This window comes from Schistocerca cancellata, chromosome 5, assembly GCF_023864275.1.
Source record: "Schistocerca cancellata isolate TAMUIC-IGC-003103 chromosome 5, iqSchCanc2.1, whole genome shotgun sequence".
NCBI classification, from domain to species: domain Eukaryota; kingdom Metazoa; phylum Arthropoda; class Insecta; order Orthoptera; family Acrididae; genus Schistocerca; species Schistocerca cancellata.
The window spans coordinates 192,469,050-192,486,734 of record NC_064630.1 but is presented as its reverse complement, the minus strand read 5'-3'; the positions used below and the strand labels follow the sequence as shown (position 1 = coordinate 192,486,734).

Here is a 17,685-nt window from a genome sequence, read left to right as displayed (position 1 = left end):
ACCGTGTCACCTGCATAATGCATTGGCCAGCCTTCATCCACTGTCTGCTGTGAGGCTGGCGCATCACACAATGAAACACACTAAATCACAATTTCACACCACATTTCCTAAAAATAACCCCTTGTCCTCTACAGTTTGTTGCTCCAATTGAATGCACTGTTTTGGGGAATGCTTCCTCAAATTTTAGTTTAAATATTCTCATGAACTTATTAAACATTTTGTTTACATTTGTTTCTGCGTACACTTCCTCCCACCCTTCATGTTGTAACTGAGATGAGAAATGGTATACCGTAGGTTTGATTCTGAGAAGACCCTCTTGCATGCATTCAATTTAGCAGACTTTTCTACACAAATATATGCTTATAATATCTGACAGAGATAATCTGATTGGCATAGATTTTGAACAAGTAAGGGGCAGTGCTTTCGTACTATGTCTGTTGCTACATGGTCTATTATTGAGGAAGATTGTTTGGTCACTCTAATTGGGCAGTTAATGAGTGATGTTATGCCACAGTTGCAGAGAATGTTCAAGTAGGTATTACTAAGATCATCTGATTTCATTGTGTTCATGTTTAAATCCCCACATATGAGAATGTTCATTTTTGGACAAATTACTTTTTCTAAGCTCTGATTGAGTTTTGAGAAAAAAATGTCCATATTACCACTGGTGGTCTATATACACAAAATACAATTAATTTTTTTGACAAGCTGTTTTCTGTAATTTCAACTCCTGGTAGTTCAAAATGTTTGTTTTCACTTAATGCTATAAGATCTTTTCTAATTTTAAAAGTTATGTCTTTTTTCACATAAATACATGAACCCCCACCTTTCATGGAAATTCTATTATAGGAAAAGGCCAGGTCATAAGATGTTAATGCAAAATGTATAATTTCATTTTCCTTACACCAATGTTCAGTAATACACACAATGGTTCTGTCTAGTTTTTGTAATTCTAATTCTAGTTGTTGAACTTTATTCTTTATGGACTGTATATTTTGGTGAAATACAGTTAAAAATTTGGTTCTACTTATTGTGATGGTTTCCTCCTCTTTGTGCCTGACATCAAAAAATCTTTCAGGTGGGATGGAGGCACTGTTTTTTGCCTGCTTGTTACACTATACATTTAACCTGAAGCTGTTTCCTCTTCTTCTGTTGGTGGTGTTTCCGTGTCTTTTGCTGCTGCTGCTGCTGTTGTGAGTACAGGTGGGCATGCAGTTGTTTCCTCTTCCTATGTTATTGGTGTTTCTATTTCTACTACTGTTGTTGTTCGTGTGGATGCAGTTGGGCATGCAGTGACAGCCTCCATGTCTTCTGGATTATATGGTACATAAGGATTTTGCAGGCCTACAATTGTCTTAGCTATGAATGGTTCTTTGCATACTTTTTCTTCTGATGGCAGTGCAGTGGTATTACAGCTCTCATTTATATGATTAGCACTTTCTAGAAACAATTTAATACTCTGGCAGAGTAATGTTTATCCCTTTCTATTTAGATGCATGCCATGTGCTGTGAAATGTTTTCTTTCCAGATCACTTCTGTTTTCTTTCCAGTCCACTTAAGCTGAATAAAGAAGCATTTGGATTGGACTGGCATATCCTGTAAGCCATTTTGGCATTTTGGATATCTCTGTTTACAATAGAGGATTCCATAAGGTCATGCTTATGAGGTAGGCCTACCACAATCACCTTTTGATTGTCTATTTTAGTTAATGTTTCTCTTAGAATAGTGATTGCAGTTTTTAGTTCATTCTTGTAAACATCATTGGCGCCACCTAGTATCACAAGACACTGATTTCGTAACGCAGAATTTTTGTTTTTGTAGTCCTTCAAGACTTCCTGTAAACCAGAACCAGATTTTATGTTGGTCTATTTTTGCAAAGCAATGTGAATGATACTATTTATGCATAATTGAGCATATTCTGACATCACTTGACATGATTTTATTGCCTCACATGCACTTTAGTGATGCTAAATAATCTTGATTTACGGAGCGGTTAACTACAACTTCTACACGTGACACCATCTTGTCACTGTAATTTTAGTTCCACAAATTCGACTATTTGGTTTTTAAATGTACCATATGGGTTTTTCCAATGTTCAGTTTTTTTGTAAGGTATCCAGTTTGCTTATGATGGAGCTCGGAATTTTTTCTGCATCGTCATCTTCAATTAAAACAGAAGTATCATCTGCAAACAGAACCGTTGGGGAATTTATGTATAGATTGGAGATACTAAGGACAAGACTATGAAATGCTGATCAGTTCTGTCACATAAGGTGCTAATTTGGATGAAGATTGTTCATCCTGGAACAATTAGGACTTACAAACTTTGCAAAATGTGACACTTTAGTGAACTTATGAATTATTAAAATGATACAGAATGGTTTCTATACAGAAATGAAGTGACTATTGGACAGAAGAATATAATTCTGTGTGGTGCAGATGAACTGGTATAGTGAATAACCTGCAAATAAGACAGTGCCCAGATAAATTTCTGGGTCAGTGCACATTTTATTGTTTGAAACACAGATGGTAGTGGGAGCCTTTACATGGAGAGGGCTTTGACAAAACAGCAGCACTGCCTGAATCATCCCCAGTGCCATTTTGGACACAAGCCAATAAGGAACTGGCAGGTAGAGTTTCAGGATGTACACAAAGCAGTGAGCAGGTATAAGCTGTGAGGAGGAGGAGTGAACTGATGACAAATTCCACTGACAGCAATGGCAGACGTGGAAATAATTTGTAAGTTAAAGTGTTTTTGTTGTTAAGTGTGATTAATTGTTTGCCAAAATGAGTGGCAAGGGTGAAGGAGATGGTGTGTTTGAAAATGATGAGCAAATGGTAAACATTAAGAAAGAACCTAGTGACGAAGTAGTGTTTGGAGGTAGGGAAAAAAATGTAATAACTCAAAGTGAACTTTATGATGACAGAGGTTTTAGATCAGGGTTAGATATAAATTTATATGATGAAGTAAGTGATAGTCAAAAAATGTCAAGAAGTTCACCCTCTGACAATTGTAATGTGAAGAAGAAAGATAGTTCCAACTTTATGGAACAAGTTAGCATTACACAAGTGTCATATTGTATTGTAACGAACAGATAGGGAGCAAGGAAAAATAAAAACTTTTCTATACATTCATCTGAATATTTTTATTATTTATTTATTTCTTCATCACAGCAAGACTCTCTCAATGCAAATACAGTGGCATATGTGAACATGTGCCTCTAAATGCTAATGAGCCTCTCTCTGGAAAAAAAGTGGAAAAGAACTTTCAGACTTTTTAGATCAGAGTATGCCTCTCTGTCCTTGTCTTTTCTTCTTACTATCAGGGTAGCTTGTTTTTTTATGCTAAGTGTGTTTTATGAGTTAAAATATGATTTAGAGTTCATACAAAGCATGTCAATTTTTTAACTGATCCGGTACAATCTGCTGGAGAAGAAGTAGGTGGTGTAAACAACAACTAATGCACTGGTGGGGAGGGGGGAGGGGGGGGGGGGGCTGCGAGTGTATCATTAGTCATGGAGTAAAATATAAACCTTATTTACAAATGATCCACTCTGCAAAGAAATTGTAGGTATTTGTTATTTTGATGTACAATGTTAAAGAAATTTACTTTCTTTCTTCCCTTTATAATGCACACTATAGGCATAGTCACAGCCATCCATTGTAGTGTAACTTCACAACTGGCACAGTAATAATACAGAATGATATTTTCACTCTGTAGTGGAGTGTGCACTGATGCAAAACTTCCTGGCAGATAAAAACTGTGTGTTGGACCAAGACTTGAGCTCAGGACCTTTGCATGTTGTGAGCAAATGCTCTCCCAACTAAGCTACCCAAGTGTGACTCATGACGCATCCTCACAGTTTCACTTCTACCAGCACCTTATCTCCTACCTTCCAAACTTCACAGAAGTTCTCCTGTGAAACTTGCAGGACCAGCACTGTGAAAAAATCTCCCAGTTCATTTCCAACCCGTGTGTCCACTTATCCTTTCTTTCAGGAGTGCTAGTCTTGCACAGAAGAGCTTCTGTGAAGTTTGCATGGTAGGAATGAGGTAATGGTGGAAGTAAAGCTGTGAGGATGGGTCATGAGTCTTGTTTATGTAGCTCAGTTGGTAGAGCATCTGTCCACAAAAGGCTAAGGTCATCCCAATTTTGAGTCCCAGTCTGTGACGAAGCAAGCTGGGATCTCTTTACTTCCTCTCTTGTTTTGCCATCTGCCTCCTTAAATTTATTTTATTTTCATTTTTACCTAATTACCATTAACATGCCTGAGTATAATCTTCATTTCCATAAAATAGAAAGGTTGGCCCTCAGTCTTAAGAAATATAGCACCAGGTCTAATTTTGTTCTTAGTTTTGTGTATGTGATTAATTTCCTAATTTATTTTGACCATTCCTAGTTACTGTCTTTTGTTTTAGGGTGCAATCAGTAATTGGTTTGGAACTTAGATTCTATTGTTGACTTATAAATAAATACAAATTCTGTAATAATTATAAACATTTGGAAGAAGAACTATTAGGATTCTTAAAGTATTTATTTGGCTCTATTCAAAAATACATTAGCACAGCCAGCCCTTAATTAATTCCAAAATAATTACCAATTTTGTCAAAAGTATTGTTGCCCGCAGCTCGTGGTCGTGCGGTAGCGTTCTCGCTTCCCACGCCCGGGTTCCCGGGTTCGATTCCCGGCGGGGTCAGGGATTTTCTCTGCCTCGTGATGGCTGGGTGTTGTGTGATGTCCTTAGGTTAGTTAGGTTTACGTAGTTCTAAGTTCTAGGGGACTGATGACCATAGATGTTAAGTCCCATAGTGCTCAGAGCCAAAAGTATTGTTTGTATAACTTATCTCTTAATTTCATTATTTAAACAAATAATTCGGCCTAACTTTTGTGGTACAAGGAACTGTTGAAAAGGAGGTATTTTTCAGTGTATTCAGTTAATTGGATGAATTATGTTTTCATTGTTATTTCTGTGACTTAAACATCAAACAATGTAATTGTGAGGACATATAAAGAAATTATTTTTGGTCCCAAGACAGACAGTCAGTCCGCGGTCGATTTTCAGCTATGAAAGATGTATTGGTTAGATTAACAACAATCCATCAACTTAACAGTGGAATAAGTGTAATACAAATAGGCTGTGTATTAGAACAATTAATGATAATATTTGTTTAATTTACTTGAAAAATAGTGTCACATGTACTGTAGTATTCTGCAAGACTTGTGAACTGTGTGGTTAGGTTTTTACTGCTCATTGATTTTCAACAGTAAATTACTGTAGCAGTATGATGTTGCCTGCAACCTATTAATGAGACTTGTCAATGTTTACCAATAGTGAACTGGCCATATAATTGTGTAACATTTGGGATTGGGGATTGGGGGGGAGGGGGTTGTGAACAGTAGAGTGTAAAAAACTACAAAATGCAGCTGTGCAACTGTTGGCTACATCATTTACAGTACTCAGTGTTGAACTACCACCCCCATTTTTCAGTTAGTATAACAATGCAGTACATTGACACTGAGGACTATCAACAAAGTAATAAAGCAGGTGAACATCACAAGTCACTCCAGCTCAAGTTTTTTCAGTCATAAACCTTCACTAAGGAAAATTATCATTTTCTTTTTAAAAATTACACTACAATATGCTGGAAATCAGGCAGCGCAAGATAATTTGAAAAAAGAGGAAAGAAATTTATTGTTGCTGATTGGTGAAGGCCGTGAAGGTCCATTCATTATGGAACAAAAACGGATACATAGGAAGTAGCAAATTTAACCACATCTTATTGTTCACAGTTCTTAATTATCCTCAATTAAAGAAAAGTAATGTCCTTCTTGGTCTGCTCAGAACCACACAATACAATAATAGTATACCATTAGCGATTAATGTTACATAAATGTTTATAGTTGAGCACATGATAAACTGAACTGTGTAACTGTATGAAATCAGTAATGTCAAAACACAGAATTTGTTTAGATGTGATATCAATAGTATAGTACTTATATTATTCATGGTAACCGTTTTCCATAGGTAAATGGAGGGGAATAAATTTGATTCATAAAATACAACATACTACTTATATTTAGTATTAGATTAGATTAGATTAGATTTACTTCATTCCAATTGATCTGTAGTGAGGAAGTCCTCCAGGATGTGGAACATGTCAGAAAAACAACAATACATGACAAATATTTATAACTCAAACAAATAAGCTAATGTACCATTCCACAGGTCCCAAGTGGAATGATCGTCATTTTTTAATGAACACTATATGAATGAGTCATTTTACAAATACTAATGCACTGAACTTAAATTAAAAAAGTTTTTTATTTATTTATAAGGTAATAAACATGTAATTCAACCACTATAATACTCATTTACAATGAACACAATACTGCACTGAAATGGTGCAGAAGTTAGATTGTACTTACACACACCTTACACACACACACACACACACACACACACACACACACACACACACACACACATATTTACAATCAACACATTACTGCACTGAAATTGTGCAGAAGTTTTATATATACAAATGAGTTGGTTTTACTGAGAAATTGATCAATGGAGTAGAAGGAGTTGGCCACCAATAAATCCTTTAGGATTCTCTTAAACTGAATGTCATTGGTTGTTTAGATTTTTATGGCTGCTGGCAAGTTATTGAAAATGTGTGTTCCTAATTAATGCACAACTTTTTCTACAAGACTAAGTGACTTTAAATCCTTGCAGAAGTTTTATATATACAAATGAGTTGGTTTTACTTATTTCCAGTACTGATTCCATGAATTGAGCTGTTGGTTTGAAAAACTGATATATTTTTAATGACAAATTTCATTAAGGAATAAATATATTGGGAAGCAGTAGTTAGTATCCCTAGTTCCCTAAACAGGCTTCTGCAGGATGTTCTTGAGTTCACACCACATATAACTCTTACTGAACATTTTTGTGCCCAGAAAACTTTAGCTTGGCTTGATGAATTACCCCAAAAAATAATCCCATATGACATTATGGAATGAAAGTAAGCATAGTATGCCAGATCAAATTAGAACAGCATGCCACCCTCCAGCTCAAAAAACTATCCAATCTCCTGGTTTCCCACCTCCGGAAAGGCAACTCACTCACCCTTCACAACCTTTACAGCAAACCTCAAACTCCTCTCATTGCACACAGACCCAGTCTCTCCAACCTACTCAATCTCCCACTTCCAGCTCCACTGCCCCCAAAACCTCAAAATTCCAATCAACACAATCTGGAACCACAACACCCTAATTCAGTAGCTAACCTTTCCTCCAAACCTCTCTCCCAATCCAAAACCTCTGTCCTATCCAAAGGCCTCACCTTCAGCCCCACTCCCAGTTTCAACCAAACAGCCCTTGTCAAAGATTTACCGTCCTACACGCATACTCTCTGCTGTAAATATCACTTTTTCATGAAGAAAAATGATCCTAATCCTACTCCTAATGATCCAACTCCCCAATACACTATCCAAATTGAACCCTGCCTGGAACAGTTCCGTCCTCCGTCACAGCGGGACCCACCTCCTCTTCCTCAAAATCACACTCTCCAAACTTTCCAGGAATTTCTGACTTCCAGCCTTGCCTCTCAATCCCTCTTAAAAAACCTTAATCCTACTCCCAACATCACCACTGCTGAAGCCCAGGCTATCCGTGATCTGAAGGCTGACCGATCCATCATCATTCTTCCAGCGGACAAGGGTTCCACGACAGTGGTACTTGATCATCAGGAGTATGTGGCTGAGGGACTGCGTCAGCTTTCAGACAGCACTACTTACAAAGTGGTCAGAGTGTCGTGAGCCACTACAGTGAGTGGCGTGGTCGTGGCCTGAAGGGAGGTAGAAGAAGGCTCAACTTGAGCAGGCTTAAGTCTGTTGAGAGAGACTGTAACAGCTGAATCTTTCATCTGGATGTCATAGGTGTTGGCTGAGCGCCGGAGAACTTGGTACGGGCTGGTATATGGAGGTTGGAGGGAAGCACGGACAGTGTCATATCGGAGCATGACGTACTCACAATTGTCCAGAGATTTCAGGACGTGAACTTTAGGGCAGGAATGGTTGGCTGGCTGAGGGATATGGAAGTTGATGAAGTGATGTCTGACACTGTCAACGAAGGAAGGTAAGTCAGACTGAGGGAGAGAAGTGGAAGGGCTCACAAGTTCGCCAGGAAGAACAATGTTCTGAAAGTATACGAACTCGGCTATTGTGCCTTTGAGGTCTTCCTTATGGATTGCATGAATGCCAAGAAGCACCAAGGGGAAGGCCGTCCATCCATAGAGAGTCATCGCATTGAAGAGCCACCTTGAGAGTGCGGTGCCAGCACTTGACTAGCCCGTCACATTGCGCATGATATGCTGTGGAATGGAAGCACCAGATGCCACAAATGTTACAAATCCTGTTCAACAGCACCAACTCAAATTGTCTACCCTGGTCAGTCGTGATGATAGTTGGGCATCTGAAATGCGATACCAATGATTCAACGAAAGCTTGAGCAACAGTGTCTGCTGTAATATTGGGGAGGGGGACAGCCTCGACCCAGCGAGTTGTTCGCCGATAGACAAGAGAACATAATGAAAGTCGTTAGAGGGGGAAAGAGGGCTGACAATCTCAATATGAATATGCTGGAAATGCCCAGGAGGCATCGAAAAGGAACTGACGGGGAAGGGGGGGGGGGTAGTTAAGTGTGCACGTGTACTTCACAGTGTTGGCACGCGACACAGGAGCATGCCCATTGCTGGCAGTCCTTGTTGACCTTTCCCCACACAAAGTGCTCCGCTACGAGGTGGGCAGACGCACGAACACCGGGGTGGGCTAAATTATGCAATATGTTGAAGACAGCTTGACGGAGCGTGGTTGGGATGAGGGGGCGTAACGTGCCTGTACTGTCGTCACACCAGATCTCACCAGAAATGCCAGGGAAGGTGGTGCGGACGAAGTGTAGTGAAGAAGTAGAGTCTGAAATCACGTTTTGTGTTTCCTTGTCGGCCGGTTGGAGGTTAGGCAGTTCAGAGAGTTCTAACAGCAAATGGATGGTGTCCCATTGTGAAAGGAAATCAGCAACTATATTGTCAGCACCTTTTATGTGTCTGACATCAGTGGTGAACTGAGATATGAAGTCCATGTAACTGAAGTGGCGAGGAGGCAGGTCAGCTGGCAGGTTTGTAATGGCTGCAACCAGGGGTTTGTGGTCTGTTAACACATAGAAAGGACGTCCCCCAACATCAGTCTCAAAATGCTTGATCACTTCATAGACTGCGAGCAACTCCCTGTCAAACACGGAATATTTCCATTGTGCATTGGTGAGCTTGTGTGAGATGAACTGCAGAGGCAAAGTTTGGTCGTCAACAGTCTGGCTAAGGTCAGCGCCAATGGCAGTATCGCTCATGTCTGTGGTGATGAAAAGCTGTGCATTGGGATGAGGATGTGTGATGGTGCAGGCCTCGGCAAGATGATTTTTAAGGGCAGTGAAAGAGTCAGTCATAGCAGGGGTCCATGGAACAGGCCGAGAACCAGAAGTGTTGGTGCCTGCCAAGGCGCCTGTCAGTGTAGCCTGAGGTAGATGTCAATGATAATAAATAACCATCCCCAGAAAGCGCTGGAGCTCTTTGAATGATGAAGGTCTGGGTAGGTTTCGTATTGTTTGTACTTTCTCTGGGGGTGGTGGAATGCCGTCGGCAGAGACCCAAAAACCAAGAAAAGCGACAGCGGGTTGATGTACCTGCAATTTGTCCTGGTTGGTATCGATGCCTGCTGCCAGGACAGTGTTCATAACAGTTTGAACATATCAAATGTTGTCCTCAACAGAGGAGCTGAACACAAGAATGTCATCAAGATATGCAAAGCAGAATTTTAGGTCGAATAGCACTTCGTTGATGAAGCATTGCCAGGTCTGGGTTGCGTTTTTCAGACCGAAGAGCATGAATTGAAACTGAAATAACCCAATCGGGGTGGTGATTGCTGTCTTCATGATGTCTTCGGGTGCCATGGGGATCTGGTGGTAGGCCCGTTTGCAGTCAATGACAGAGAACGTGGTTACACCTGCGAGGGGTAAAGTCAGCAGTGTTGAGTATGGGGAAGGTGTCCATAATTGTTCATGCATTTAGTTGAAAGTAGTCTCCGCACATGCACTAGGACCCGTCTTTCTTGCGTGTCATATGTATGGGCATAGACCAGCTACTGGCAGAGTGTTCAATGACGCCGGAGCTTAGTAGTTCAGAAATCTGATTTTTAAGGTCGGAGAGGCTCTCAGGAAAAAGTCGACGTGGTTTACTGGAGATCGGGGGACCTGGCATGAGGCGAAGCTTGTGAACCGTGCCGTTGGTGATGACGGAAATGTTGCCGGCAGCGCAGGAGGCAGTTTGTTTACAATGTGTGGCATGTGGGACACACAAGGCGTGGTCATGGTGTTTGGAGCCACTCAGCAGATCCGACGGGAGCTGAGGCGGCAAAGTGTCCCAGGAGTCAACACAACAAGATGACCGCCAGCCCGAAGCAGCAGCATCGTGGTCAGGAGAGCTCGGTAGAGCTCATGAACCATCAGTGAGTCCATCGTCCAAGGGCGCGGCCTGTGGCAGCATGATCATGGGTGAAATGCTTGGCGTGAGTGCGCTTTTTGTGTTGTCAGTGGCGGTTGCATGGCGGTGCACAGGAGTCGAAGTTGCATAGTTTGAGGTGCTGTCTGCGAGGGGCAGGGTAGGAGCCGTCAGTTCTGGATCACATTACGCTCATCGCGCATGTGCACTTGTGTCCGGCCGAGTGTCAAATGCTGACGTTTTAGGAGGGTGTGGCTCTGCGGAACTGTCAGTACATGTTATGGCAGTCTTGATAGTGCAGTTGTGAGGGGTGGCAGGAGGTAAACACAAGGAGGCTCGATTGCTGGGACTGCTAGCAGATTCGTCACACTTACTGACTTTGCTTTGTCCTTGCTGTATTGTCTGTAATTCCTTTGCTGCATCGGAGAGCTGGAGTTGCATTTTGTGCAGCTGGAGGGAGAGCTCAAAGTTTTCCTTGTGTAAGCGAGTGACGTGTTCAAGCTCAACAAGGCACTTGTGCATGGTTTCTTGTAATGTCGCCGACAGAGATGACCATGCATGGATGAGATGAGCCTGGACCAATGTGTCACAGGTGGGCTTGCTCAACAGAGCACAGGGGAAGTGAGTCTCGGACGGATGATGAAACACGGTGTTTTACACTAGGTCCAGTGAAAGTTTGTGGTGTCGCAAGAAGTCAATGCCTAGTATATATTCGTCAATTTCGCACACTAAAGAAGTCCACTCAAGTTTTCAGTTTGCGGAGAGTGGGATGATGTGGGAAGTTGAAACCGAGCATTGTAGTTTAGTTGACTTCACTGCTTGCAGTGAAGTATGATGAGGGCGGATGTTCGACGATGCTAAGGATGTAGGCAGTAGCGAAACATCGGCGCCTGTGTCCACTATGAAAAGGTATCCCAACGAAATATCTTTAATGTAAATTCATCCGCAATTATCCGGTCATTCCTGGACAGAATGGAGTACTGGGGTGTGCCTGTCATGTTGTGCGCAGGAGGCAGCACCCTGACCTACCTGTGACTGGTGTTTTGGAAGTAGCAGGGTGGTCAGTAGTTCCATGCCACCTCACCAAACTGTGTGTGGAAGTATCAGTATGGGTAGTGCAGTTGCATTTCCTGCAGAATGTTCATTGCCAGTGGCTGTAGCCGAGGTCTGGAAGCCACAGCAGGTTTGGTTGCAGGAGGGGGCATCACCGTGGGTGGAGCCGGTGATGTCCCAGTTGCTTGTTTACTGCTTCCCGGAGCGAGCAGAACTGTTGGCACGGTATGGCCCCGGGCCCGTGCAGCCACAGGACAATGGGCCTCAACCTGAGATTTGTCAGGTAGGCAGTGGCTGGCGAAATAGAGCAGGGATGCATCATGTAGCTTATCAGCAATTGCCATTCTTTGCTCGACAGGTTCGGGAGACCTTTGAGCCAGACCAAAGCGGAAGTGAGGAGATAGTTTATCTGACCAGATGGCGAGGAGAGCTGTGTCAGAGAGTAGATCGCCACTGACCAGAGCACGTAGCCGTCTCCAGAGCTGGGAAGGCTTGTCATTGCCTACTTGCTTGACATAGATCACTTGCTGTATTGCTGCCTCAGTTGAGCATGGAAGCCAACGTAGAACTGTCTTTTTGGCTAGAGTGTACTGGGTAGATGAGTCCGGAGTGTCGACCAGGTCAGCAATCAAGTCCCCCTGGTCGTGCAGGTGGGTGATGAGGCACAGAAACCTGGTAGACTCGTCGAGTTTGTAATGGTTGAACACTTCGTCCACAATTTTGAACCGGGTTGTAGCTCTGTCGGGATTAAATGGTGGCAGCATCAGTAAGCGTTGTAGAATGTTCGGAAGAACAGGTTGAGTTCATCGTGGTACTGCCTGAATCGAGCTGTTGTTGCTATAGTATTCCAGGAGAGTGTGCCTCCAGGGGATGTGGCAACGACGGGTGTTAGGGTGGTGGCGTGAAGATGACACGTTGTAGTTGAGCGCGATCTGTTGTGGCACTGGTGAGACACTGTAATATGTCGATTGCGGTTGCGGAAGCTCAACATGTTGTGGGTGTATTCAGATTGACGCCTTGCGGAAGACAGACGTGGATGAGGCACCGAGATGTGCCAAGAATGGTAGCAGAAACTTGACTGGAGTTGGCGCGGAGGCTCTTGGTGAGAAAAAGTTCAAAGTTTGAGAACGTGTGTTAGTCCATAGAAAGCTCGACGTATGACCAGAGCCGGGACCACCTGCGTTGCAGGAGGCTGCGGAGGTGCAGGCTGTCCAGAAGCACAGTGTGGGAAATGATGTCAAACATGGGAAGGCTGTGTGAATGTTCACTGTTCATAAGGTGAATGTCATGGCACAAAACACTGAGGCATAGCAGTGGGACAAGTAATTGTTGCTGTTGCAGGATGAGGTATTGAAGTAGGAAGGCATGTGCTGACACTGAAGCGAGGCAGGCGCAGGTGTGGTCGGAGGTTGACCTGTGGACGAAGCAGTTCCAGCCACGTGGCAGGTATCCACGTGGTACTGCACAGATTTCGGCATGGCAAATTGTTGTGCTGGCGGTAGTAGGTTGTCTGACGAAGCATTTGCGGAAATCCGTATTGGTCCCACACTGCATGGAGATCTGTAAGAGGTAACTGCACAGTCGATGAGGCAGGGCACATGTGTCGGGAACAAAGGCATTTGATAGGCAGAGTCATGCACACTCCTTACCTCACTTATTGTTGCAGGCACAAAAACTTACGGTGAAATCGGCAGAATCATTGAGTGAGAGAAATTGTGTTGCAGTCCTGGCTGGTGTACATCACCTGCAACAGGATGCATGTTGCTCACAAAATCCGGTGTTAGGCGCTGGGCCAAAGTCATTGTTTGAATGCTGTGTCGATGTAATACACACAAAAATAACTGATGTGGAGGTCGCGGATGTAGTAAAATGGCAAAAAAGGAAGACGTTACAACTCGGGGTCACCAGTGAGGATATTGTTCGTGTTGATTACACCAAACAACACCCATATAGCAGTAGTTCATTTATTCACCTAAACACATGCAAGGTTCACAAAGAAATGAACATGGCGGAACAGCCCAAAGACAATGCTCAGAGTCCAAAGATGATGCTCAGAGTCTGAAGGCAAATGCATATCAATGCTGGTGTCGACCTCATTGGCGCCACACACGGTAAGTGTAGATAGCCTTCTCAATATCAGAACCCTTTAGAAATCCAAACTGTGACTTTGACAGTATGTTATTTGAGATAAGATGGTTATAAAGCTGACTGTACATTATTTTTTCTAAAAGTTTTGAGAATGGTGGCGACAGTGAAAATGGATGGAAATGCTTTTTCTTTATCTCCCTTCTTAAACAGTGGCTTAACTTCAGCATATTTCAACAATTCAGGAAATATTCCACTGATAAACGACTGGTTACACAGATAGCTTGATATGTTACTTAGCTCACAATCACATTCTTTAATTAACTTTGTTGATATTTCATCATTTCCACTAGATGTTTTTGATTTTAAATATTTTATTATGGACATTATTTCTGCTGGGGTAGTGAGGGTCAAATTCATTCTATGGAAGTTACTTGAAATGTTTGGTCTGAGTCATTCCATAGCAGCATCTACCAAACCTGACAACCCCATCTTTTCAGTAACAGTTATAAAATGTTTGTTAAAAAGTTCTGCAACACTATACACATCTGTCACCAATGTATCATTTACTCTTAATGCTATTTGTTCCTCTTCATGTCTAGTTCTACCGGTTTCGTCCTTCACTATATCCCACATTGTCTTTATTTTGTTATCTGATATGACTATCTCTTCCTTGTAATATATTTGCTTTGATGTCTGTATTACAGTCTTTAATATTTTGCCATATTTCTTGTAATGTGCTATAGCATCAACATCAGAACTGTTTCGGATTGGCAGATACAGTCTTCTTTTTGTTTTACAAGATACCCCTATTCCTTGAGTAATTCATGGCTTCTTTGTAGACTTTGCTCTAACATTAGTAAATTTTGGGGGAAAACAGTGTTCGAATAAGGTAAGCACTTTATCAGCAAAAGTGTTATATTTTTCATTCATGCCATGAGCACTGTAAACATCAGTCCAGTGAATGTCTCTGTGGAGTGTCCTAAAATAATCAATTTTTGGCTTATTGATTACCCTCTTGTGCTCAGATTTAACAGATTTTATATCCTGTTCATTATTAACATTTAACAGAAGGAACTGCATGTCATGGTCTGAGAGGCCATTGACTATTGTTTTTGTAATATAATTTTGTTCATTAGACTTTTCTATGAAGATATTATCAATGGCTTTTTGTGAGCAATTCGCTACCCTAGTGGGGAACTTTATAGTGGGAATTAAGTTGAATGATAGTGTTACTAACTCAAATAAGTTCTTATTGGGAGAGTCTTTAAGGAAATCTACATTGAAATCACCAGCAACCACTATTTCTTTGTTTTTGGTTGTTAAATGGGCCAGTACAGCTTCAAGGTGGTTTGCAAACAGATTGAAGTTACCTGCAGGTGCTCGATGTACACTTAATATTATGAAGGATTTTTTGTGAAATTCTACTTCTGTTGCACATGCTTCCATATGCTGTTCTAGGCAAAATTTATGAATGTCTATATTCTTAAATTTATGACAGTTCCTGATGAATGTGGCAACTCCTCCTTTCTCTATTTCTGATCTACAAAAGTGAGATGCTAACCTCAACCTTGTAACACTTAAAAGTTCTGTACCAGTGATCACATGATGTTCAGAGTGGCAGATTATGTCAGCTGGGTTTGAAGACTCTAATTCATCTATGCAGATAGTTAATTCATTAATTTTATTTCTCAGTCCTCAAATATTTTTATGCAATAAAGACAGCTGACATTTCACATTGACAGAGTTAAAATTGGATAGAGTTAAAATATCTGCTGACTATTGGAAATTCTTAGCCAATGGCTGTTTATGCTGATGTAATAATCTAGAATTGTGTTTTTTTGTTTCTTTCTTAAACTGAAGGTTTGTATCAATTCTAACGACTCTTAAAATTTGCTTTCTTTCTGTCCTCCCAACCCTAAAAAAGGGTCTTTTCTGAGCCCTATAACCACTGGTATTTTACCACTCATGACTCTTTATCACTAATGAGATGCCATGAAACTGATTAAAAGTGAAAAGCTGAGATGACAGTAATGGATTTATTTTTAAAGTATTTATTTGAAGTGTATACTCACTTTTTCAGTACAACTTCTGGAGCACCCTTAACAAAGAGACGGTATCCTCCTGTTTTACGAGGAACCACAGTCATCATGTATTTACGCTCTGTGTTAAAATGATAAGTCTTTGTAATTGAATCACATGGGTATGCATATCGTATGGCATCATAGCTTCTCCCAAGATCTTGCACAAATTGTAGTAATGCACACTCTGTATGATCACCATCATACAGAATTGGAGATCCATATCTTATGGGCAGCTGAGTGAAACATTAAAAAAAATTACAGTAAAAATTAACACAGAACTGGTATTATTTTGAGAATGTTTAGATTTTACATAGTAGCATTAGAACAACATGAAATGAGATTGATTGACTTTTGGAGGAGACTAATACTGTGAATTTTATGATTAACTCAACTATTTCTGAAATAAAAGGATGAAGTAACTGTCAAAAAACTGAGAGAATGTATGTCTTTAACATGTGCATAGAACAAAATTAGTGGGGAGAATTTGTGGTGAGAATGATAGATCGAGGTGAGCACTGTGAGAGTATAGAATTTTTGTGTAATTACTGTTGGGACTTTTCTCACATTTTTCATTAAAAATCCTGTCCAACTTAGTGCACCCTTTGACTGCTTGCATATATATATATATATATATATAGTGGTAGTGCAAATTGTATTATTTCTCTGATGTACTCGCAGGGCAGTGTGCACTGCCTGGTGGCTGGAGATTACCAGCAGCTGCCTTTACGTTATAGTAAATGCAGAAGGGAGCTTTCAGTACTGCATGGACTGCTTATAGGTACTAAAGCACCACAGGCACATTGCCTATTCACATGGCCTGAACACGGTTGTGATGTGTGAGAGAGAGGGTGAATACATTTCATGAAGATTGGCAGAAGTTGCTGAAGATGATCAGTGCTGTCTTGCTAGGTAATGCAGCCCTATGAGTGCATCTTGATGGCCACAGGCAAGTCATATGCTTATCTACCACCATGCAGATGCTAAACTCTTGCACTCATTTGCATATGGGCTGCAAATCTGCAGTGTGCATATAAGAGATACACTACACTTGCCACTAGACCTTACTTTTTCTACCTATTTTTGATCAGTGCTATTAACTATAATGGCTCTTATTTGTTCATTTGCTTGGTTGAGTCATGAGATGAGTGAACTACAGCAGAATGTCAGTGCAGGACAATCCAAAAAGAAGACAATGGAAGAATTAGTTCCATCTTTTAAGTGGTCATCCTATGTCCCTCTTTCATGTCGGTTTTATTGTTAAGAGCATTTTTAGAATCCTCATTTCCTTCATTTGTCCCACATTTTCCTTTCAGTATCATTTGGATTCTATCATTTACTGCAAAAATAAGCAGTTCCTGTCTTATTTTCATTGGGAATCCTGTGCAATTTCTTGCATCTTTTAATTGCTGATGAAAATTTCATTTCAGTCATCTTAACATGGCTAGAATCTTTTCTCTTCCTAACCCAGATTTCGCTGTTATATAATAGAACAAGTATAGCCATCAGCTGACAGAATTACAATTTTGTGATCCTTCATGTATTTTTTTAGTGTTCTGCTTACAGTGACCCAACCATTCTGACATCTCTGTAATTTAACATCTATATTCTTATCTTGTTAAAACTGATATATCTCTGTAGTTAAATGAAGTCTTGAACTTCTTCCAAAATGTCACCTTCAACTGTAATTCTGTTTCATACTGAATATTTCTCATTTCCAAACAACATTAAGTTACAACTCTTGCAAGCATTTGCACACATATCATTTCATTGGGACTGCACTGAGAGATGAGAGGAGTGACGTGAAGGGAGCAACAGTGCTGCTCACGATAGCAGCTGTATAAAAGATGTGGGACTGCCATGGTGGCATGTCATTCACACGACATTGTTTAGACACCTGCTGACAAGTATGG

General features: G+C 41.0%; 1 protein-coding gene across 1 annotated transcript in view; it reads right to left on the bottom strand.

Annotated features, from left to right (window-relative positions):
* Nucleotides 1-16,391, bottom strand: part of LOC126188432 (plasma membrane calcium-transporting ATPase 4-like) — a 45,928-nt gene extending 29,537 nt beyond the window's left edge. Inside the window, exons 1-3 of the mRNA XM_049930036.1 lie at nucleotides 16,322-16,391; nucleotides 16,144-16,172; nucleotides 15,767-16,008 (exon numbers count right to left, since the gene is read on the bottom strand). Of these exons, the coding sequence (XP_049785993.1) occupies nucleotides 15,767-16,008; nucleotides 16,144-16,172; nucleotides 16,322-16,391 (341 nt within the window). The remainder of the gene's footprint in view (nucleotides 1-15,766; nucleotides 16,009-16,143; nucleotides 16,173-16,321) is intronic.
* Between the last annotated feature and the right edge of the window lie 1,294 nt (nucleotides 16,392-17,685).